The 24,746-nt window shown below is 32.7% G+C and overlaps 1 protein-coding gene across 3 annotated transcripts in view; it reads right to left on the bottom strand.

Moving 5' to 3' along the window:
- Positions 1-1,212: 1,212 nt before the first annotated feature.
- LOC111634634 (arylsulfatase B-like) overlaps positions 1,213-24,746 on the bottom strand; it is a 31,500-nt gene continuing 7,966 nt past the window's right edge. Inside the window, exons 1-10 of one of the 3 annotated variants that reach the window (XM_023379465.1) lie at positions 15,773-15,884; positions 14,207-14,403; positions 13,893-14,052; positions 13,653-13,765; positions 12,355-12,489; positions 10,292-10,414; positions 10,076-10,202; positions 9,661-9,954; positions 4,226-4,671; positions 1,213-1,399 (exon numbers count right to left, since the gene is read on the bottom strand). In XM_023379465.1, the coding sequence (XP_023235233.1) occupies positions 1,256-1,399; positions 4,226-4,671; positions 9,661-9,954; positions 10,076-10,202; positions 10,292-10,414; positions 12,355-12,489; positions 13,653-13,765; positions 13,893-14,052; positions 14,207-14,299 (1,635 nt within the window). In that variant the 5' untranslated portion in view covers positions 14,300-14,403; positions 15,773-15,884 and the 3' untranslated portion in view covers positions 1,213-1,255. Of the gene's footprint in view, positions 1,400-4,225; positions 4,672-9,660; positions 9,955-10,075; positions 10,203-10,291; positions 10,415-12,354; positions 12,490-13,652; positions 13,766-13,892; positions 14,053-14,206; positions 14,404-15,576; positions 15,703-15,772; positions 15,885-24,746 lie in introns of those variants that run through there. The other 2 variants (XM_023379466.1, XM_023379464.1) reach the window with 2 other exon arrangements.

Genomic DNA, 24,746 nt, shown 5'->3' with positions numbered 1-24,746 from the left:
TAATACGATGGTAATTTAAAATTACAGATGAAGATGTGGATAAATCGAAAATAATTATATTTTTGATTTAATTTATCCAGGTTTTAAATAGAGATCTGTTTAAAACTATTATATTGCTACATATTGTGAATGAAAATTTTGTACATAATGTTCTGAGTATAGCATATATGAGGATCCTTATCCAGACTTTCAATATGTTTATATCATTATCTCCTAACATCACATTGAAGCTATACTTTCGTTAAATAACTGTCAACTTTTACACCCAGAAGCAAAACATTTGTTAAGTTCTCAGACCTAGTAACGACGCTTTCTCATCACTTCTCGACCTAATATCTCGGTTTCGTCTTTATCTCGCCATCCAGTAACGAATGTTACTGGAATGTAAATGTAATTCAAATGTAAAACTCGTTTTCAAACTTAGTTTTCAATCCACAATTTTTTTTTTCAAGAAAATTTCTTGTATTCCTGAACACTGGTGTCACTTTCTTCTTTGCCTTTCTTTCACTTATCGTATTTGCATGTCGACGAAATGTGCGGTGTCTTCGGGCTGCGATTTGAAAACATTGTAAACCTATGAATCCCCACTGTTGCCATTTGTCTGGTTGTCTTCCATTAATCTCGAGAATGGACTTAGACAGACGACAAACGAGATCAAATATGAAATCACCAGAGGAAGGATGCCCCGATTAAATATACAGGAATTCCGATGCAAACCGGAAATCAAGTTATTTCAGTACAAAATTTTTCCCCGAAAGGAGTTAGATAAGTGAGTGGCACAACTCTATTGTTAAAGGAAAAGTATAATGTACAGGGACAAGCCACTGCTAATTTCACATATTTTAAATAAAGTAAATTTGAAATATAATTACAAATTGCAGCCCGGCAGTTTACAGTTTTCGCCCACTCCTCTTTATTCTATAAACAATAAAATTGTTTTGTAGCATACAGTTAAGAATTTTTTTTGACAAAGATGTAAAATCGTAACACGTAGTTATTCATAGGCGGTTGTCTCCAATATGTCGGGTCCCGTCCCTCACCATCCGACCGCATCTATAATGAGTCTGGCAGAACCTACGGTAAGTATAATAATAATAAAACACTGAAAGACCAGAAAAATGAAAACAAAAGCATTATTTTAAACCTCAAATATTTATTGATTATCAATTACAAATATTAATGTTATAGTTTACATTTTATGTTTATAGTGATTAAAATATTTTACAAATTCCTTTAAAATTATCATTATTGTAACTTAATAAAACGAGTAGGAATCTGCCCAATTCGTCCAAGTAAATTTATGAAGAGCAGGATCAGCATTCGGATCGATAGGTTGATTAATTGGAGGAACTGCACTTGCTTTCCAGAACTTTAATCGATTCAATATATATTTCACAAGCTAAAAAAAAAGTTTATTTTAAATTGATGTTTAAAGAATTCATTTTTTAATTTTAAACAGATTCTTTATAAAAGTTAAGTATTCAAATTTAAACAAAACTTTAAAAAGTTATTAAGTACTTATTAAATTTTTCAAATTTATTACTTTAAATATGATCAAATAGAAAATTAACATAAATAGAAGTTATTCGTGTAAATAACTTTCTTTATACGAATTAAACAATTTTATAATTATATATATATTTTTTATTATATAAATTTATTTTACTTTTTAACTCCTGAAAGAAAAATCAGAATGTTTAAGACGTCTGTCAATCATTTTTTACGTTAATTTTTAAAGAATACGAAATTTTAAAAAGTAATAAAGTGTTTTTTAATAGCAGATATATTTTTAATTTGCATCGTATCTTGTGTATTTTACGACTATAAATACTAATATAAAATAAATGAACGATCTAATAAACATATTATTCATAATAATTGTTATCTAAATATAACAATAATAATTGTTATCTAAATATAACAATATTTAAAAATGTTAACTTTTAATATAATTTTTTATGGCACCATTTAACTGATGCTGGTCTTGATATAGGTTTATGTTTCGTTTTAGTTTTGAGAAATTCATTTCGTACAACGTTTTGATAAATACAATTTTACTACTAAAAGTTTCTTACTCGTTGAATATCTCATCTCCAGATGCCATTAATAACAACGATTTTAGTTGATGAAAGTTAAATTTTGAAACGACGAAAATATAGACGAATTTATTCACTGACAAAAGCACAACACAGACGTTTATTTAGTTCTGCACAACTACCACCACTATTATATGTTCGCAAATAACATATTTTCTTGGTACACATACTGTACAAAGTGTTTGCTACAGTTCTATCTCGAAACAAGTTCGGTGTTCGTTTTGAACATTAATTTCCAAAACCCCAAAGTACGGTGTAATACCTTATAGGATTACAAAGCTTCTTCTTTTATTAAAAAGCGTTCCTCTTTCTTTCGCAAAACCTGACTGTGCAACTCTTTAAACATTCCTTTTCTTGAAACGTTCCGTTCTAAAAAAAAGAATAAATGTTCTATTTTTCCGACTTTCCTAAACCAACTTGTTCGTTCCATTGATCTTCTAATTCTTTGCTGTGCTTCCGTTTTCGTTCTATGCTCTGAATTCTTTAAAATTAACATTAAAGTAACTAATGAAAATTAGTTAATTTAATGTGAATTTTAGTAATGTGAAAAGTAAATTAACTTAATGAAAATTGTCACAAGATCACTCTTCGAATGTAGAAATGAGACATTCGATATTAGGATCAACGATTTGCATTACCAGTAGCGACTCATAATAAGCACTTTGTAACTGCAGCATCCCAATTAAAGTAAAATCACAGAATAACCGAAGCGGTTAAAAAGTAAAACTACCGCTTTGGTAAATCTGAGATCAAATTCGAGTAACTAACCAGGAAGGTTTCATGTCTGTACATGATATGCGAGGAATCACTATCGCTCAATTGTCACCCAGACTGAATCCACTATGTATGTGAAAACAGGTCTTTTTAGTGCCCGCAGAGTTTATTTTATTTTACTTTCTTTATTCCTTTTTTGTCCTGTGGGCTAGACATATTCGGGACGATCCACCCCGAAAACTTTTTAGAGTTTTTTGACCCATCCGGAATGATTCCTTGGTGCCCAGGACAGTAAGTGGCATTTTAACCGTTCGGCCATCCGATTAGTGTACAGAAGGTGGAAATGTTTTTAAAAGTCAGTTACTTCAATCAATTAATTTTATGATATACTAGCTGCAAGGACCCGCTTCGCTGAGTTTTTATTCGTATGTAATATAGTTTTTTTTATATAAAAGACTGTTCTTCTATGTAATCTAAAATCTAGCTGCAAGGACCCGCTCCGCTGGGCAAAAAGTAACGATAGTGAAGATTAAGATAATTACATTATAGCTAATCTTACCCGTTTTCACAGAATGCAAGAATTAGGCCCCTGTTTCCAGACTAATTAGAGAATTTTTACGTTTAGTCAAACGAACTATTTTCAACGTTTCTGGAACGTTTAAAATCGTTCTAAAATCGAACCAATATTCGAATTTTATGTTCGAATTTAATTCGAACAAATTCGAACAAAACATTCGAAATAGAAAGCCACTTTCAACCACTTTCAGCCTCATATCTCCCNAATTAACATTAAAGTAACTAATAAAAATTAGTTAATTTAATGTGAATTTTAGTAATGTGAAAAGTAAATTAACTTAATGAAAATCGTCACAAGATCACTCTTCCAATGTAGAAATGAGACATTCGATATTAGGATTAACGATTTGCCATATCCAGTAGCGACTCATAATAAGAACTTTGTAACTGCAGCATCCGCAATTAAAGTAAAATCACAGAATAACCGAGTCGGTTAAAAAGTAAACCTACCGCATTGGTAAATCTGGGATCAAATTCGAGTAACTAACCAGGAAGGTTTTATGTCTGTACATGATATGCGAGGAATCACTATCGCTCCATTGTGACCCAGACTGAATCCACTATGTATGTGAAAACAGGTCTTTTTAGTGCCCGCAGAATTTATTTTATTTTAGTTTCTTTATTCCTTATTGCCATGTGGACTAGACATATTCGGGACGATCAACCCCGAAAACTTTTTAGCGTTTTTTTACCCATCCGGAATGATTCCTTGGTCCCAGGACAGTAAGTGGCACTTTAACCGTTCGACCATCCGATTAGTGCACAGGAGGTGGAAATGTTTTTAAGAGTCAGTTACTTCAATCAATTAATTTTATGATATATAAAATAATTTTTCTTACCTTTGGTTGTTCGTTTGCAATATTTTCCAGTTCGCAAGGATCTTTTAATATATCAAATAAGCATGGGGCTGAATTAGGATCACAATTACTATTATTCCTTTTCGAGTCAGAATAACAGTTATCTGGCAATCTGGTGAAAAACTTGTCAGTATTGTAGAGCAATCCTTCCTTTTCAAGAACTTTCCAAGAATATGAGGAGCGAAGTAACTTTTCGTAGCAGGAAGAAAAATAATCATCGTCTCTACCGGAAGGTCCGTACCACGCATTGTATTCTCCATTAGAATTCGATCCATTTACTAGTTTGTAATTTCGGAATCGAAGAGCTGAAGCACCGTCGATTGGATCTATGTTATGAAGAATTTCTTCTCTAGATGTAGGTTTGCCGTGAACTAAAGTCTTCCATTGATTTATTCCATAAATATCCGTCAAGTCGCTAACATCACCACCTAATAAAAAGCAAAACTAAATAAAATGTATAATCAAACATAAAGGAAAGTCGCGAGTAGTAGCGTGAATGAAGACTTGTGACCTCACGAATCAGTCTTAGTAACGCCATAAGCTATGTTTTCATCTCAAGAAATTATAAAATATTCAATGTTTATTTTCTAAAAACATCTATTAAAGTTCTTTAAATAACATTTAAAACTCCTAATAAGTAAATAAGAAAAAGATTTACTCTTATAAAGTTAAATTCTGATTATATTCTAGCTGGAAAACAGAATCAAAATATCATATCGTCTTGTGAAGAATGTCTCAAAGGTTTTGTGAAATTATTTTCTAATCCTTCCCGAATATCTCGAGGTTTTCGTTTAATAACTTTTGGTTTTTATCGTGTCTTATAGTCACTCATTCACTACTATTAATTAAAATGTTTATAGGTACAGTTGATTTCAAATCGATAATTTTGTTTAAACCGTCGCGACGGTTTGAACAAAGTTATCGATTTGAAATCATCTGTACCTATCCAAACGAAAATACGGTGAAGATAGGACAATTACAAATCTCTAAGACACTGTAACACATTACAAAATAAGAATCCGGTAAAAAGTAATTGCACATTATTACAAAATAAACAGCAGTTTAAATTTTTATATATATGTTAACAATTATAAACTAAGTACAAGTAAGTTTCCAAAAAATCTGTTAATGTAAAATTGTAAAAAAGGGTTTTGTGAAACTAATTCCATATATGTTTGGTAATTACAATTTAGACTATCTTCTGTTATTAGTTTCAGAATGATAACGTAGAGGAATTACAGTATTTGGATGTTAGGCCAAGACTCCACTAGCGTAAAAACGAACGTAAAAACTTTTAATTCTATTTGCAACCTATTTGCGTTTGCGTCTGGATTGCGGTGGAGGTCCGGCTAGGCTAGCGAAGGTTTTACGGCGACGATACTATCGAACTTATAAAGACAGTGATTATATTCTACGAGTTTTTTCTGTACTATAATTACAAATGTAGTAAAAATAATATCTTTACTTTTATATAGACTTTTATTATCATATTATTAATTAAGATAATATACAGCGCTTATAAGTGTGCTAATTTCACTGACTTCTGATTGGTGGATGGTACCGTTTTACGGCCGTATTGGCGTCGAAAGTTGAACACTGCTCAACTCGCTTTTACGCTGGTTTTACGATTCGTTCAGGCGTAAAATATCATGGTCACGTGATTAAAAGCTTTTACGGCGAAGGGTTTTACGCCCGTTTTTACGCTAGTGGAGTCTTGGCCTTATAGGCATTTAAGTTGGCCTAATTATTATATCAGTTGCACGCAGTTATTAAAAAGTCAAAAAAATTAATATTTTAAAGCTTTGTAATTTTATCAAATAAAGGTCATGATATTTAATTAAAAACAGTATTACATTACAAAGAAAACTTTTAAAATTCTGTTAACATTAGTCCCATTTTATACAATATTTCAGAATGAATTTTCCTTCCAAAATTTACCTGAATCTATGTTACCAATTTTCATCTACGAGGGTAGTCTCAGAAGTACCCGGCCTGACAAAGAAGACACAAAAAATTTGGTAAAACATATATATTTTTTTCAACATAGTCTCCTTTTAGCTTGATACACTTTTTCCAGCAATGTACAATAGCTTCGATCCCCTGTTTATAGTGGGAACTGTCGAGCTTCTCAAAATAGCCATCAACCGCAGACTCCACCTCTTCATTGTTGGCAAATCTTTTATCACCGAGCCATTTTTTTAAGTTTGGAAAGAGAAAGTAATCCGAGGGGGCTAAATCTGGCGAATAGGGTGCGTGAAGATGTAATTTGAATCTTAACTCATTGATTTTGGCCATCGTAATAACGGATGTGTGAACTGGTGCGTTGTTTTGATTAAACAACATTTTCTTTTTCGCCAAAATTGGCCGTTTTTTCTTGATTTCATCACTCAAGCGCTGCAGTAAGTTCGCGTAATACTTGCCGTTGATTGTTTTTCCTGGGCGCATCCCAAAAAACTGACGCCATGACCTTGCCAGCAGATGGAACTGTTTTCTCCTTCTCTGGAGCAGATTCTCCCCTTTCAGTCCATAGTTTCGACTGTTCTTTCGTCTCAGGTGTGAAGTGATGGACCCATGTTTCATCCATGGTTATGAATCGACGCAAAAACTCGGCTTTGTTGCTGCGAAACATTGCCAAAGACTCGATTGAAACATTCTTAGGACGCTGATTTTGTCCCATTGTGAGCAAACGCGGCACCCATCTTGCGCACAGCTTTCTCATGTCCAAATTTTCAGTTAAAATGCGATGTACAGCACTTTTTGAAATACCTACCAGTCTACTAGCTCTCGCACTTTGAGTTGACTGTCATCCAATACCATTTTGTGGATTTTTTCCACCATTTCTGGCACTTGGTCGACCACTGACATATTCGTCTTGGCAGCTCGTACGGCCTCGTTTAAACTCTGCCACCCAATATTTTATTGTTGCAAACGAGGGAGCAGACTCCCCCAGAGTAGAATCTAGCTCAGCTTTAATATTGGTTGGACTGAAACCTTTCAAATGAAAGTATTGTATCACATAACGATGACAAATTTTTTCCATGTTTACAAATTCACTGAGATTGTTCACTATGGCTGCCAAAAAATACTATACAAAGTAACGTCTTCAAACTTCAAACTTAAGCTTTATAAGGTTGATACTTTCAAACACAGTCGTTTTTTTTCAAACAAGTACCGCCATCTATGTCAGGTCGGGTACTTCTGGGACCACTCTCGTATACTTCAGGCTATACATCGAAAAAAGAAATGTATAATTTCTCAAAATTGGCTTGAATCAAATAAAGAAGTAGAAGTTCATTTTCCTAATGAATTAGTTTTTTGATAGACAAAAATTAACTTTGCTTACCAAATGTGCAATTGCTGCTTCATGGTTCACATTGCAAGCAATAATTTAATACATTTCAGGACACATTTTTAAGTACAAAACAGCAGTTATAAATTGCGCGTAAGATTAGTAATATTCAACTTAATCAATTATTTATCTTTATCGTCATATAATCTTTGTGATGAATGTCTTTACAAAGTTACTTTGCAAATTCGACTAAAAACAAACTTTATAGGCTGTAAAATAATGTGAATAATCTTGTTAAATTGATAAGTGATTTTCAAGCTGTAAAATAAAAAAAAAGTACAATCAAATTAACAGAATTTCTATTTTAATAATTAAGGTTAACATTAATTTTATCTTAAAAGCATAGTGTATTAAATGTTTTGTTTAATGTACAATGTAATTAAATGTAGTTATTTTATGTAATGTATGTAATTTTATATACGCTGAAATAAGTCGGCCTGAATAGTTTATATCCTCAAACTGGTGTTTTTAATATTGTCATATATAATTACCCCACTTATTACTGTTAAAAAGTTACTTTCAGCAGAATTTGAAATTGAATTTTTTAGGCCTAGCAGTCAGTAAGGCATTGTTTATCATTTAACTGATAGCTTCCTCAAAAACAATTCACTTTACATAAATTCAGAATACAACACACGCAACTAAACAGTAATTGTAAAACACGTACAAGGATCTCTTCATTAATGCACTTAATTAATCCCTCGATCCTACCGCCTATATAAACATCGCGTTAATCAAAATACGTATATACGTTTAATAAATACAGCTAGTAAAGTCGCGTAAATAAAAAAGATTGTCGCAATTAATTTCGCGCGTTAATCAAATCCCGCGTTAAGCAAAGGATATCTGTACTGCATGCGTTCATCTGCAGACAACTTTTTAACAACTAGATGAGTCACATCTAGTTGTTTAAAAGTCTGTGGATGAGACTGAGGGAACTGTGTCTTAAATACAACGTCGGTGAGTCGCTTGACACGAATAAAAAACATATGTTTGAAATAGTTACATAAAGGTTTAAAATTTCTGATAAGATGATAGAAAGGAGTTGAGAGTAACTGCTGACATGTTGACGAAAAGAAATGACAATTCGTTTAAATCGGTACCAGTCCGGGTATAGGGCCTACGTTTACAACAGAGGCAATAGACGAGCAAAGTAATGTGGTGCCATCTAGTGGGAATGAGGGACGTAAAATTCATTCCTGTTTCTTAGAACTTGGATAACATTCCCGTAGTTCTACCGAAATTCACCAAATTCTGGACAAATATCAAGAAACTGTCTGGCTGTATATTCCAGCATCCAAAAATGTCAAAATACTTTTTTGTTATTAAACGTTAAAGAGGCGAAAGACAACATTTTTTGTTTTTTAAATAAATTTCTTTTCTGAGTCTCATTATATTTTCCAAAATGTAATTTATGCACATGCCAGGGTTCTACCGAGAATTTTGAAACCAAAATCATCAAAATTTAACGTGGAAATTAAAAAAAAATTAGACACAAAGGTGGAAAAGTTAATACAGAAGCCTGGGCTTCGCCCAGGCCATTATTGTGAACTTAAAAAATAATAGTTCTATTGCTAAGAAAATCAAAAAAAAGTGTAAGCTTCAAACACTTAAAAAATAGTTATTCAATTTAGGTATTTTATATTATAATATTATTTAAACTTTATAATTTGCAATAATCTTAAACTGTATCATTGATTTAGAATTTGATTTATTCAGACATTGCATATAATTTGTATGAAGTTTATTGTAACCATTTGGATTAAATATTAAAATTTAAAAAAGCGTTTGAAATACTAGCCTAAATAATAATCTTTAGTGACACGATTTTTGAAAAATAAGGAAATTTCTTTAAAAATTAAAAACTGATCACTTGGGACGGCAAGTTGTGACGACACATTTTAGTGCTTCAGCTTTCTCTGTAGGAGACGTTAGGAGTCTGCTACTAATTCGTGCGTCGTAAAACGCTTCGCGCTGCTTTTCGTCACTCCCCAAATCGTTTGATATAACTAATGCAGGATAAATTATTACTTATATCAGATGAAAAAGAATAAGTAACTCAGAATACCTGCAGCATGATAAAATGTCGGTAACCAATCAGTGATGTGAATTAAGTTCCTTTCGATCCTCGGTTGTTGCTTGAACAGTTTACTCCATACAAGTCCAACTCCTCTCACTCCTCCTTCCCATAAAGTTACTTTATTTCCTCTTAAAGGCCAATTCGAACCAACTCCACCTCTGAAACCAGCAGCTTCTCCACCATTATCCGTAGAAATCACAAAAATTGTATTATCTAACATAGAATTATCTTGCAAGGCCTTAAAAACTCGTCCAACTGATTTATCTAATTCTGAAACCATTGCTAAAATAATAAAAGATAACGGATTTTTAAAAATTGTATTACTGTGTGCAAACAGTTTAGTTAATTTGATTAAATCTCCATATTCAATTTAATATTTTATGCATCTTTAAAACGTATTTACCTGCAAAAGTTCTTCTTTCTGGGTTCTCTATACATAGAAATTTGGAGACTTCGTTTTGAGGTGCTTGAAATAGATTATATGAGTTTCCAGTGTGCACAGCATTCGGCGCTAGATATAGAAATAATGGCTAAAACAATAACAAACGTATGCATTTATATTAATTTCATATTTTACAAAATATAAAAATTAATAACTTAAAATACACAAATTGAAAACCTTTTGTTTTTCGTGATTTTTAATAATATCGATTGCTCGGTCTGTGAATAAATGAGTGGCATAAATTCCTTTATATTCTCTGGCGACTCTTTCGTTATCTCTTAAGGAATATCCCCAGGCATACTGAAACACAGAAAAAACAAAATACAGTTAAGTTGACAATAATCTCTTATATTTACACAACACTATACATTGGTGCTTCATACTTCAAACAATTCTAACTTCGAAAGCTTCAAAGTTTGAACGCTAAATTTAACAAAAATTTGCTTCGGAGTTAGAATGATGCTTCAAAGTTCAAACTGTGAGCAAAGTGAAAAAATGCACTCGAAGGGTAAATGCAATTTGTTGTGCGCCCAATTCGTTTCTTGTATCGCTTGTTAGACTCGTATGTTTTCAGTGTTATTTCCGCTTTATTTTTTGTATGTTGGGTTATATATATGCAGGTTACTTTTTGGCTTTTATATATAATAGAGAAAAAGTATAGACATCGGTATAAAAATGACTCTCCCAAAATTTTTACATTTTTGGACTTAAGGAACCTTGAAGTGTAGAATAATACAAAAATTCGGATTTTTTCTGTATGTATGGATGTTAATGTGTATGTGAGGGCACGATTTTGTTCACCTTCCTTGAAGCTTACTTGTCTGCCATTTGTCGAAACATTTTGAAAAATTTTGCAGCGAGGTTTGTTTATTAGGTTCAGGGAGTGGGGAGATAAAGGGAGTTTTTCTTATCTCCAGCCTGTCCAAATCTCCCTGAATCCAATTAATGATGTCAGCCGTGTATCAAATTACAGGAACTGTCCAGGTGTTAATGGCTTTGATTGTGTTCCTTGCATTTAGCTTTAATCTTAAAATTTTACGGGCCACATGCTAGGTATTCTGAGCTTATTTTAAGTTTTATTTCAGCAAGTAAAATGTCTGAAGCTTCTAATATTCCGAAGTATTTATAGCTTTCCTTTACTGCTAATCTTCTGATTTGTATATATTAACATTATATAATATATATAATGCATACGTATATATTCGATATATTGGTTATATGTTATTTGTCAATTTTTAACATTTTCTTCCTGCAATTTTTTATTGTCGAATGTTTTAGGGCGCTCAGTACGTTTTATATTTTTTGGTTCTAAATTTCCTGAATAAAACTTTATATATAACACATTTGACATGTTTGAATTTAAGAAGCATCTTTTCCGTGTACAATACGATTTTGTTTTTTTTTTACTGTTTGTACGACGTTATTGCCTTTCTGAAACTTATAAATCATAACATGCCTTATCGAAAAACTCGATTTCATTCAAAACAAAATGTGAGTTAAAAAATATAAAATAAGCTTCTAAACCAAAATTACAATCTCATATTATGAATGAAATGTTAAATTTTACAACTGTTATAATTAAATCACACATGCCCATTAAGTAAACTGTTGAAATTACAAAAAACTTCAATTTCTTTGATATAGTACCCATGTAAGGATTTTTTTTTCTTATAATAATAATAATAATACATTTTATGAATGTAATATGTATATATATTAAATACAAAAAAATAATTTTTTTCTTGTAAAAAAAAATTAAAAAATACAACCGAATATAACCTTTACTAATTAACTGTGTGTGGAAGCAACAAAGTCTAAGAGGAAGGTTGTAATATCGACGATTGAGATGAAAAAAGGAATTTATACAAAACATGGGGAATCTGGCGGCCATGTTTAAGAAAACAAAGTAGACGGTTTGTCACCAGTAAATGCAATTTTCTTTTTACTGGTATTATACAGCGTTTTATTTATTGTTTTCATGTTTTAATTTATTATTAGGGCATTTAGTTGTGTTATTTTTACGTAAAATTATGTGTATTTGTTGTTTTAAGTTTATGGAAATGAGTTAAGTTTTGGGTCTCGGAATAAATTAATTCTTTTATTATTTCTAATGGAAAAAATTGGTTCGGACTTCGAACGTTTTGGAATTTGAACTTCTTCTTGGAATGAGTTAAATTCGGAGTACGAGGCACCGTTGTATTGAGATTTGTAACTATGGAATTATATAAAATAATAATTGCCTTTAAAGTAGAATTTTGAAGAGTTTCATATGTAGTATAGTCGTAATAATCCATCCCTGGTGGCCAAAACCCGAAAAACGAATCGAATCCTCTTCTTGTTGGAAAATATTCTTTTTTGTAAAACCCTAAATGCCACTGAAACGCATTTACTTTTTATTAGAAAAAATATAACAATCAGTTTCACGAAAATATATCAATAATAATAAATCCTAAAAAAAAACTATTTTCTTTATACAAAATAAAATAAATACTTCAGTATATACTACGTATTTGCATAAAACGACATCCAAGTTGTGAGGTTAATATATTCACTTGATATTATATTTGAGTCAAGCAACCAATCACAGTATTAAATAAAAATAATCCTTTTCGTGTAATGCAATTTTAATTCTTTTATTCCCTGTAAGTTTGTAATGAGGAGAAACACTTTGATTTGAAAAATATGCGCTGTGTTATTTTGGAGCAATAGACTAGCCATATACACGTAATGAAAATAGAAAGACCATGGCCTGTGGAATAAAAATTGCACTTGTCTCAGTAAATATTTTATATTAGAATGCAGACGGAAATTTAATTTTTCTCCTGTCAAATATGAGAAATATGCAAAATTTGTTTTTTCTGATGTTTTTCATGTATAATGGACATGAATAAGTGCAATATCACGAAAATATAAAACACAAAAACAAATATTTGAGAAAGAATATTTGCTGTTAGAGAACAAAAATAGTAACTGTATTATTTCAGTTATTATTCTATTTTTCTTAGATATGTATTATCCCATTTATGTAATCATGAATTTATTCGTTTATGTAGTAGAAGTTTTGTTGTATTTAGAACCCGATGAGCATAAAAGACGACATAACACGATCAGAAAAAGATCATTCGAGCCACGTGTTGTAATTCTGCAACACGCCTCAAAATCGAGGGAAAAAAACTGTTTTTCAATAATAAAGACAAAAGTATAGACTATTAAATGATCATAATTTTTGTGCTATTTTGTCCATAAAAAATAAAAGCATGGCAAGGTGTGATATTTTATGCCTCTCTATTCTGGCGCTTAATGTGTTAATTAAATCAGAAATTGATTGTGATATCGAAATGTAAATCTCATGGAATTTGATTTGATATTTACAAATTTAATGAAACATAAATTTATTTTTGAAAAAGTAAATTTCACTTATAATTCAAATCGAACAAAAATGAATATGCCTGCAATTTTTACGAAACATCCTGTATACATTTCAAGTTATATAAAATGGCAGTTAATATTTTCATGCATATTACTCATTAAAACAAACCTTTCCAACGCCGTGACTTCGATAACCAAATTTTTTCAAATATTGAGGTAAAGTTTTCACATCCAATGGTAATCCACTTGGCTCAGCAGTGCGAATAACAAGATGCTGAAGACCTGAATTTATATCGATAGGTTCATTAATTCTGTTTGTGAAAATTCTAAAATACATATTTTTTTGACAATAAAAACTTTTTGCTGTTTTTTAAATATTGATGATTGAAACATATTTCTATAAACTTACCTAAATGTATTGGATGTTTACCAGTAAGTAACGCAGCTCTTGATGGGGTGCACAGGGGTTGAACGTAATAATTATCTAAGAGTATTGAATTAGCAGCCAAAACGTCAATATTCGGAGTCGGTATTTGTAAAGATTCGTGATAACTTACGTCGTTCCATCCCTATTCATAATATTATCGTTATATGATACTATATATATATACATAGGTACAGTACACATATAAAATATAATAATAATAGAAAAATTTAAATTTCTTTTTGTCCACATAACTAATTCTTAATTAAACCCTCGTAATAATTGATGGAAATACTTACAAGGTCATCGACTAAATAAAAGATAATGTGAGGCGGTTTTCCTTGGATGCAGGAGAGATGAATAAATAGAATTATGCAGACCCTCCACTTCATTTCGAATACAATTGGCAGCCAAAGATTTAATGGTTTAACTTCGAATGAATGCAAGTATAAACGTTCGATTGATAAGGTATGCAAAAATGTTTTCCGCCTTGTTCCTGTAGTTTGAACAGATAATAATTGTTTTAATGATATTTTATTAAAGATGATGTAAAATAAAAATCCTATTCATATACAGTTGTTATAATTAAACATATACATTCAGTCACTTATATCTGTATTATAACTTTTTGCTAATTTATTAACAAATAAAAGAAAAAACGCGTTGTTTTCATCAAAACATGCCAGGCAAATGAAATAATATTCCATTATAGTAGAGGATCGATTATCCGACTCAATTGGGGAATGGGGTTGGTCGGATAACCGAAAAATATGAAAAAATACATTATTAGTATAGTACAGTGTTTCTCAACGGGGGCGGTATCGCCCCATGTGGGCATTTTTCGATGTCGAGGGGGCGATTAGTAACAATTTATATTTTGGGAGGGGGGCGAAAAACAATTTTCTGGACGTTATAGTAAAACATTATATTAAGAATAATTAGATATTTTATTCGTTATATCGTACAATAATTAAACAAATAACATTATACTAGTAACTAGTCTATTTAATGCAGTACGAATTTGGCGTTAGCCTTGTCCTTCGGCATCGGAATTTTGTAGTGAAGAGGGCGATACTACGTAACGGTTTTATTGAAGGAGGCGACGATTCATTAGAGGTTGAGAAACACTGGTATAGTATATTAGTATATCCCATATAATTAGTAGGCCTATATTAGTATAATGCTATTAACCCCGTTAATTCCCGTTGAATTTTCATCGATGTTAAATCTAACAAATTTTTTTTTTAAATAATATTCGTCGCTATTGTATCGTTAAAAATTATTTTTAAATTATTTTATTGCTCACAAAACAAACAACCACTTATAATTAGAAAATTAAGCCTCGTTTAAATACTGGGCTCCCTTTCATGGCAAGCCAGTGTTGCCAGCTAAAACACGCAAAAATTTAACAAAAATAATATTAAAGTAGCTAAGACAGTTAAATATTGTAGCGCAACATCACTAGTAAACATTTGAAATTTGCCGATTAGAACGTCGATTAACCGATCGCGAGTCGGATAATCGATGCTCTACTGTATTCTTAAATTCCAGTTTGATTACGAATCATTTCTATTATTAACCGTTTTAAAAAAGCAAAATCTATATATTTAGATGAGGATGTTTGTTTGTTCGCTATACATTCCTAGACCGTTAGATCAATTCTACGAACCTCGGCAGTTTCGGTTAGAAACTCAGTTATCTGAGTCAGAACCCTCGGCTTCTAACTCAGATAATGTCGTACATTTCACCCAAAAACATTCATTGAGCTTTTATGAGTGAATTATTTTCTGTCTATAATCGATTTACATGAAGTTCTTTCTATTGGCAAAAATTTTTTAAAATAATAAACTAAATATAATTCATACAAAAAATAAGATAAGCAGCGGTATCTCGTAGTTCGAACTACTCTAAAATCGAACGCTTCAGTTTAAATACAAACTTAGACAAAAATTCATCTCAGTGTTTGAACGATGCTTCGAAATTCGAACTGCGCGTGCAATGAAAAATGTGTTCGAAGCGTAAACACAATCCGTTATCTGTTCAAGTCATCCGTTGCTCTACCTCTTTCTTTATGCTTGTATGTTTTCAATGCTTTATTCGGTTTTTTTTTGCTGTTTTTGGGTATTACTGAAAGCTGTTGTCTGTGTGTGTGAATTCCTTATAACTCCTGCAATCTTTGTTTAATACAATTGAAACTTTGATTATACAGTATCATTATTTGTTCTGTTGGAAAGTATAGACTACTTATTTGGTGAAAATGTTAACTATATAAACATTTTATCGATTTCGGATCAGGGATCCCCCTTACATTTCAGTGATATTAGTGACCACGTGACGTTCATGCTCAACGAGGGAATTTCCCTTAAGTTCCATTTTAAAATATTTTGGAAAATGGCGCATTATGAACATGCTTCATTACATTTAAAATTTAAACTTTAAAAATGTAGCTGCATCGTGTCACATCTATGACAATTTTTTTAAAAAATTTTTTCATAATGATCACGTAAGACATCACGTGGTCATTATAAAAAGATCCGATCGAAAGTAAAGATCTTACGAGCCCGTTATGTAGGAAGTATTATCGCTCATCTAATTAATGTACAATACATACAATTCATCTTTGTTTTATCAACATGGAATTAAAAATACTTGCTATTTTGTCGAATAAAATATGTCTAGGGAAAAGCGAAAAAGTAAAATTGGTCAGGTAATAAAAGAATAAGAACAACCGAGAACCCTGAAAGGCCTGAAGTCTGACTTGAGCAACATCGAATAAGAACGGCTTTGTCAACGGCTGCAGAAATAGCATCACAATGTCAAGTCGAGCTTGACATTGTGATGCTGTTTCTGCTCGACTTGAAGCTCATCTCAATTCTTCAATCTCTACTTTCTCATAAAAATATTCTGTCATGCTTGACAGAAGAATTTTTAGTAGGCTATATACTGTATTGTTTATTGTTTCTTCCTACAATCTTATTTTTGACAGCTTCTAAACGTTTTGCATCCTTAGGTTTAAAATTTCCCGAACAGAACTTTATATCCATATTTGACACGTTCAAAGTTTAGTTGCATCTTTCCCATACAAATTATAATTTATTTTTTTACTGTTTGTATGGCGTTATATCCTTTTCGAAACTCTTAAGGTATAATGTGCCCGATATGCTGTTATCCGAAGACATACAATTTGACGTTAATTATTCGAATAAAATGTGAAATTTGAAACAAGCTTCTAAACGAATAAAATCTCACACTTAATATATGTTAAATTCACAACCGTTATAATTAAGTCACACATTTATGTTAAGATGCCAAGTATCACGATGTACTGTACCATCAACAAATGCAAATTTTTTTTATTATACAGGATTTACGTATCTTATTTATGGTTCTTGTGTTTTAGTTCATTATTCGGGCATTTAATTATGCTATTTTTATCTTAAATTATGTGTATTTGCTGCTTTAAGTTTATGGAAATGGGTATTGTTCGGGTTTGGGAATGAATTAATTCATTTTCCATTATTTCTAATGGGAAAATTTTATTCAGACTTCGAACGCCTTTTTGAAATGAATTAAGTTCGAAGTACGAGGCACCATTGTAATAAAAAACAAAACAAATATTATGTTCACTTAATTACTGCGACAATTATATTCTCTCTTACTGTTGCCAACGCATTTTGTGGTGGCGCTAGTGAAATGTAAAAAACGTGGTTATCATTTCAGGATAATGCATCTTTTTGCTTTGTATTAAAACAATGGCAGTAACGTAGCGTAGGGGGGGCGGCTGGGGCGGCTGGGGCGGCACTTTTTAGGGGGCGGCAAAATTTCACAATAAACAATAATAATATCTTGTAAAAATTTGAACCATTTTATTTCATATTTTTGTCGCACCTACGATTCGGACCGATTGAAATGAGCATGGAATAGTGTTACCATCCGACTCGCCGTCAGGGGATATATGCTTCTTTTGCATGTAGGATTCATTCATACGTATTCATACACATCTCCAATATCCAATAGAGCTGTCATCTACGTTACTTACGTTACTCCTACCAAGTCTCACTAGTCGCTAACTGTAACTGATTTAGAACCGGCATGCACTGCAAATTATTCTTCGCATTGCAAAATGATATACGCATGCTTCAGGAACTTTTGTTCGAACAAACCTCACCTGCCGTCAGGGTTGACGATTTTAAAAACGTGGCAACGCTAGAACGGAATTTTTCATTAGTTATTCTGTGACGAAACTGAATTTTAGTCTTTTAAATTGAGATACCTAAATAAGTGGGCAGTAAAATTTTCCTCCGTCCCGGGCGGCTGACACCCACGCTACACCACTGAACAATGGTTCGATATTGCTCTTTGTCCCAGTGTGAACATAAACAGGGAGGTTATTATAATGAACAGAAAATTCGCTTTCACAAATTAAGAAAAGCACGAGTTTCGAAATTAAAGATTGGAAAGAAGATACAAATCCTAACAAAGTGATAATTGCTCAGCATTTGAATAAAAAGTTATTCAGTTTAAACTGTGAGTGCTATTTGTGATACTATATAGAAAAAGGCACTTTAAAAAGATATTACAGTGCTTTATGTTTATTTCTATTTTCGTTATTACTTTTTGAAAACTTCAGTATTTCACAAATCTACTTCCAGCTTTTTACTGTACAAAGCAATGTTTTTTTTATTCAAGCAATTCTTTTATATTTTTTATAATCACGGGTAAGTAATATTTAAAGCAAAACGTGAAGCAGGTTGAATAACTTTTCAATAAATTCCACATTCTTATTTACTTTAATCATAGCAATTTCTTTATCAAAACTTGAAAAAAGACAAAAGTGTCATTCCTGCAGACCTAAAATTGCCAAAGACATTTTAATTGGAATATAACATTTGTGTTTCTTTGTAATACAGTATGTCTCATATTTAATTAATTAACCGTAATTAACATAATATATTACAGTAGAGCGTCGTTTATGCGAAGGTCGGTTATCCGAAACGTCGGTTATCCGAAGGAATTCCAGTCCACAAATCTTCGCCAGTGCTGTGGCGCTGTAATCTTTGGCTATGTCTTCCGCTACTCAAATATTTTACGTTTTTGATACTAAATTAACTTCTCAAGTATAATTTTTTTTATTGTTTTTATATTTTTCAATATATTTATTTTGTTTGTAGAAAATATAAAAATAATTTTTAACGATACAATAGTCTTCGTTAGGCTTAACATCGATGAAAATTCAACTCGAAGCGACACGCAACGGAGAAAAATTTCAACACAGGATAAATTAATATATTTTTTCGTACATAATTGGTTATCCGAAAAATAAGTTATCCGAACAACCCCAGTTCCCAATTGATTCAGATAAACGACGCTCTACTGTATATATTATTAGTTTTACATGAATTATTTAAAATTCTTCATGCTAGTAGTTAACAGATAAACAGGTACTGTACCTTTTGGAGATTTAACGAGCTGATTTAGTAAAGGTTAAGAAAATACAGTAGATCCCCCTATAAGACGGGTTCCTGTAATTACGATTCCTATAAGACGGCGAAAAATTGTGGCGGTATTCGTAAACAACGGTAAAAAAACTTCTATAATTACGTAAAACGTCATCGGACAGCCGAACTACTTTCCGCCGTCCAGCGCCACACTACGGACAGTTTATTCGGGTAAATTGAGTTTAGTATCGTCTGTACATATAATTACGTATAAATTATATATAAATTAGTACTGTATATATAATTATATATTAACTTAATTTATTGTAACTTTATTATAATTATATATACACTTTCCGCCGTCTAGCGCCACGCTACGGAGAGTATAGGCGAGCTATCGTCTGTACAGTATGTAAATTAGGTACCGTAAGTCTAATACAGTACTGTTATTTTATACATTTCTTGTGAAAGAAACAACTCTTATTCAACGGCGATTAAAATTATTTATATTAATGATGTTTCCAAAGTACAACGAAGTTTTCGCAGAAAAATAACATCAGAAATCGCGGCCGCGGTTTTCTGCGCTGTTCGGCGACGAAAACAAGCTTGAGCAACAACGATGTCGAACGGTGCATACTCGGTAAGTAATCCTACAATTTTTTGTTTATAGCGTAGTTTATACGGATTATTTTCAAAAAAATATATACGTATTTTGGAAATGTTGAGTCGGATTAGCCTAGAATCGATTAATTTTATGGAAAAAAACCTTTCAAATAGCCATAGTCCGTAAACTTGACACGTGTCAGGCTATGATTGGCTGTGATTCCTACAAAATTGATTCATAAAGAACGGAACGTATCTACCGTCTTATAGGGGGATCGACTGTACTTCATCTTTACTAAACAGGACTGTACCTAAATACTGTAGCAATCAAATTTTTAGATTAGTAAGAGACTATAAATGAAATTTGACAAATTGACATATTGATCATTTATGCAGCCTTCATTGCCAGAACAATAAGTAAAAATTGCTAAATTCATTTATGACCAACCATTTAAGCATTAAATTGTACATAGGTTATCTAGGAGATAAATCTGTAATCCTCCCAATTCTCTATTGCAGTTTTAGTAAATAAAAGACTAACAATCTTAAGGATTACTGCATTGACTGCCTGACAATATCTACTTGGATCAGGCAGTCATTGATAACTCGTTAAAAAATGTAAAGTTTATTTATTATAAATTTCTTTTTGTTGAATTTTTCCGTCCGATGGCGGGATTATTATTAAATAAATTAAAATCTACATCATCCAGCGCCTTTTCTAGTAGATATAAAGCAAAACCACCCATTGGCCAGATGGATGAGAAGTAAGACATCTGTGTGTCACAGATTGCTTTAACTTTTAATTGGATGTTTGGACAAAATTGGACAAAATGGAAACTAAAGCTATTGAAAAAGACTTGAAAAACAAAATGCGTGGTTCGTCAAGAACTGCTTCGCTTCTCAAACGGTTTTAGGATATTTTAAACTTTCCTATAGTTTATAAAAGTTTTTGTTACGTTAATACTGTATAACTTCTATATTGATTGTGGTGATTATTCTTCTAAAGCCTACTTATTTTAGACTGTGTTTCGGCAATTGCGATTCTACTAACCGAGCATTTTACTTGTATTCTGAATAGGCAATATTTCTCTCTCCAATGTTAGCTAGGTATGGATTATATAGTGCGATGGAAAGTGTCTCCGCAGCGTGGTCACCACTAAGTGTCTGGACTGATTTGCCGACGTCATAATTTACTGTCTTTGGACGTGCCACGTCGTTATTTCGTTGGTGGAAGCGCCTGTCGTATCCACGCCCAGCGCGGACGAACTTAAAATCGCACTATGTCTATTAAATCTTAAAACCATAAGATTTACGACCTCATGGAAAAAACCCAGAAGAAAACCAAATAACCAAAGAGAGCGATGACAAATCCAGGCAGTCGCTGCCACCTTCGAACCAAATCTCAAGTGTTAGCCACATTTAGAAATCCATTGGATATTCTTTGTGGACTGTCTTACTTGTTTGTGAACTATTCTCTCCAAGACGCCGTGTTTGGATATCAACGTATCATCCTCCAAGTCCTTAGATCTACCCCAAGACTCCTAACAAGGTATTTATCAACACGCGAATCGTTTGTAAACTCTCTCTCGAACAGTCTAGTAATGTTATTAGAACCTGTAGTCAGGCTTGGTACTCTTGTATACCTGTATGTTCTTTTGTTAGTGTTAAAATCATTATTGTTAGTTAAACGATATTTAGAGTGAATCACTTTCGTCTCTCTCTTCTCACCTCTACTCCGAATCCAACCGCTTACTCGCGACCGCTCTCGTAACGTAGAATTATCTGTCGCGATTTCCGAGTCCTGAAAGACTCGGTGGTGTCACATCCTGACGCGGTGTCAAAGAGACACCGACCCTACGGTCACATAAATAAAGAAATTATAAAAATCTATAAAGAAAAGTGGATAGATGCGAAAAAGAAACGATTTACAATGGATCCATCAAAGAGCACAACGCCTATTTTAAAAATTAGATTCAAAACTCATAAACCTGGGAAAAATGTAGACCGTTAGTAGATTTTTTTGCAATTCATTTTTGTACAACTTAGAAGAATATCTTGAATTAGAAATTACAACGTAGCCCGTACTCGCATTACAGAATAACACTGCAGACGAGTTAATTAATTAGCAGAACATTAAGTGCGCAGAGAACACCGGTGGTCCTTTCGAGGTTAAATTAAAAAATATCCAATCACCTTACTTTATACATTGTAGTAAAAATAACTGTACAATTAATATTTCTATAACCTGATGTATGTATAGGGAAATTTACAGAACATGTAGCGATTAAAAATAATGATAACTTAATTAATTTGAATAACGGAATGTCAATAGTTGATATATGGAAGCATATCATGTATAAAAATAAAAGCGACCGCCATTGATGTCGGAGATTGTACCTTTGTAAAATATTTTAATATTTTACATATTTGTTTTAAAAAGTTCTAAACTGTATGCTATAAAACAATTTTATCGTTTATAGAATAAAGAGGGGTGGGCGAAAACTGTAAACTGCCGGGCTGCAATTTTTATTTATATTTCAAATTTACTTAATTTAAAATATGTGAAATTAGCAGTGGCTTGTCCCTGTACATCATACTTTTCCTTTAACAATAGAGTCGTGCCGGTCACTTATCTGACTCCATTCGGGGAAAAATTTTGTACTGAAATAACGTGACTTCCGGTTTGCATCGGAATTCCTGTATAGTTAATCGGGGCATCCTTCCCCTGGGGTTTTCATATTTCATCTCGTTTGTCTAAGTCCTTTCTCGAGATTAATGGAAGGCAGCCAGACAAATGGCAGCAGTGGGGATTTATAATTGGCCGGATGGCCGAGCGGTCAAGGTGGCAGCCTTGGGACCGCTCTGGGGGACCCGGGATCGAATCCAGACGGGTCGAATAATCTTCAGATATTTTTCGGGGGTGGTCCGTCCGGATATGTCGGTCCCCGTTCCTCACCACCCGGCCGCCCCATTGTAGACCTGGCCGTACCTATAATGGGCTTGCAATAAAGAGGCCCTCTTAGTGCCCACAGGGCGGGAAGAGTTAAAAAAAAGGAAAAAAAAAAGTGGGGATTTATAGGTTTACAATGTTTTCAAATCGCTGCCCGATGACACCGCACATTTCGTCGACATGCAAATACAATAAGTGAAAGAAGGGCAAAGAAGAAAGCGACACCAGTGTTCAAGAATACAAGAAATTTTGTTGAAATAAAAAAATTGTGGATTGAAAACTCAGTTTGAAAACGAGTTTTAAATTTGAATGCCGACATTCGTTACTGGATGGCGAGATAAAGACAAAATGTAAGACGATTTATGGAAAAAACTTTTAAGAAATTCGTAGGAGGAAAAACGTTCCAGATGGACTTGAACTAAAAGTTTTAAAATTCGAAAAGCCGCTTCGTAAATAAATGGTTTAGAGCTGTAAAACACCAGCAATAAACGTGCTTTTAATAAAAGCTGAACGTCAACGATGGAAAGCTTATGCTTGTTGCTTACAATCTATAATGCAACTTTGCTCGGCGGGGGGGTTTCCCGGGACAATTGCCTGCTTGTTGGGTGGATCTGGCGCCCTCCGCTGAACCCGCAGTTCGTCGATTACATCCGGATTAAGATACGGATTCCGGTTCCGCCCTGCAGTCCCCTTTGGTAGCAGGGCCGCTCTCCAGAGCATATCCCGTTCTTGAGCCGCCCTACAGACCCCCTTTTGGATTTTCGCTTTATCGGCGGCCCTGGGCCCCACTGTCCCGTTGGAAGAACCCCTTCGACCACAAATAAACCAAAAATAGAAATAATATAAACACAAACGATGCACCAGACTGTGTTCTAGTCCGTCGTTTCATTTTTTTACACATATACACGCTTCTTGCAGTTGTCAACCAATTTTTTTGGTCGACAACAATGTAACCCCTTTCAAACCCCCTAAAATCCCCATTTTTATTGTAAAAATCGTCATTTAACCTTCAACAATGCAAACGACAATGTATATCGTAACAATGATAACAATTGCTTAATTAACGACAATAAAAAGACTAAATTGATTCTCCTATTCCACACAAATATATTCATTTAGTTTTTCATTTTCGTGACCAAATTATGCAAAGATTAAGCAGAGATCATTTCCTTCGATTTAATTCTCTCACTACTTCTTTCAAATCTTACTCTATTCGTTACATCTAACTACTAAAATCTTATCTAATGTTCTTTATATAGCAGCGTAGACTCAATTGGAGACTGGGGTTGTTCGGAAGTTCGATGTTTCGGATAATCGATTATATACGAAAAAATATATTAATTTATCCCATCTTGACATTTTTTCCGTTGCGTGTCGCTTCGCGTTGAATTTTCGTCGATGTTAAGCCTAACGAAGACTACTGTATCGTTAAAAATTATTTTTTTATTTTGTACGAACAAAATAAATATGTTGAAAAATATAAAAACAATAAAAAATTATACTTGAGAAGTTAATTTAGTATCAAAACCGTAAAATATTTGAGTAGCCCAAGACATAGCCAAAGATTGCAGCGCCACAGCACTGGCGAAAATTTAAATTTGCCGATTGGAATTCTTTCGGATGATTGACGTTTCGGATGATTGACTTTCGGATAATCGACGCTCTACTGTATGTATAATTTTTCGCATAACACACACGGCATTTCGAATTTAAGTATCCTCTACCCCGAAATATTATAACAGGACATTTTTCATTAAGATTCTTGTGTGTGATATTAATACGTTTGAAATTCCTATGAAGTTATATGAGATAAAAATTTTTTATAAAGTTAACATGTCAAAAAATTAA

The sequence above is a fragment of the Centruroides sculpturatus genome, unplaced genomic scaffold, assembly GCF_000671375.1.
Source record: "Centruroides sculpturatus isolate CEXI.00-Female unplaced genomic scaffold, Cexi_2.0 scaffold791, whole genome shotgun sequence".
Lineage (NCBI taxonomy): Eukaryota > Metazoa > Arthropoda > Arachnida > Scorpiones > Buthidae > Centruroides > Centruroides sculpturatus.
The sequence above is the reverse complement of the archived record's forward strand: the minus strand, read 5'-3'. Positions and strand labels throughout refer to the sequence as shown.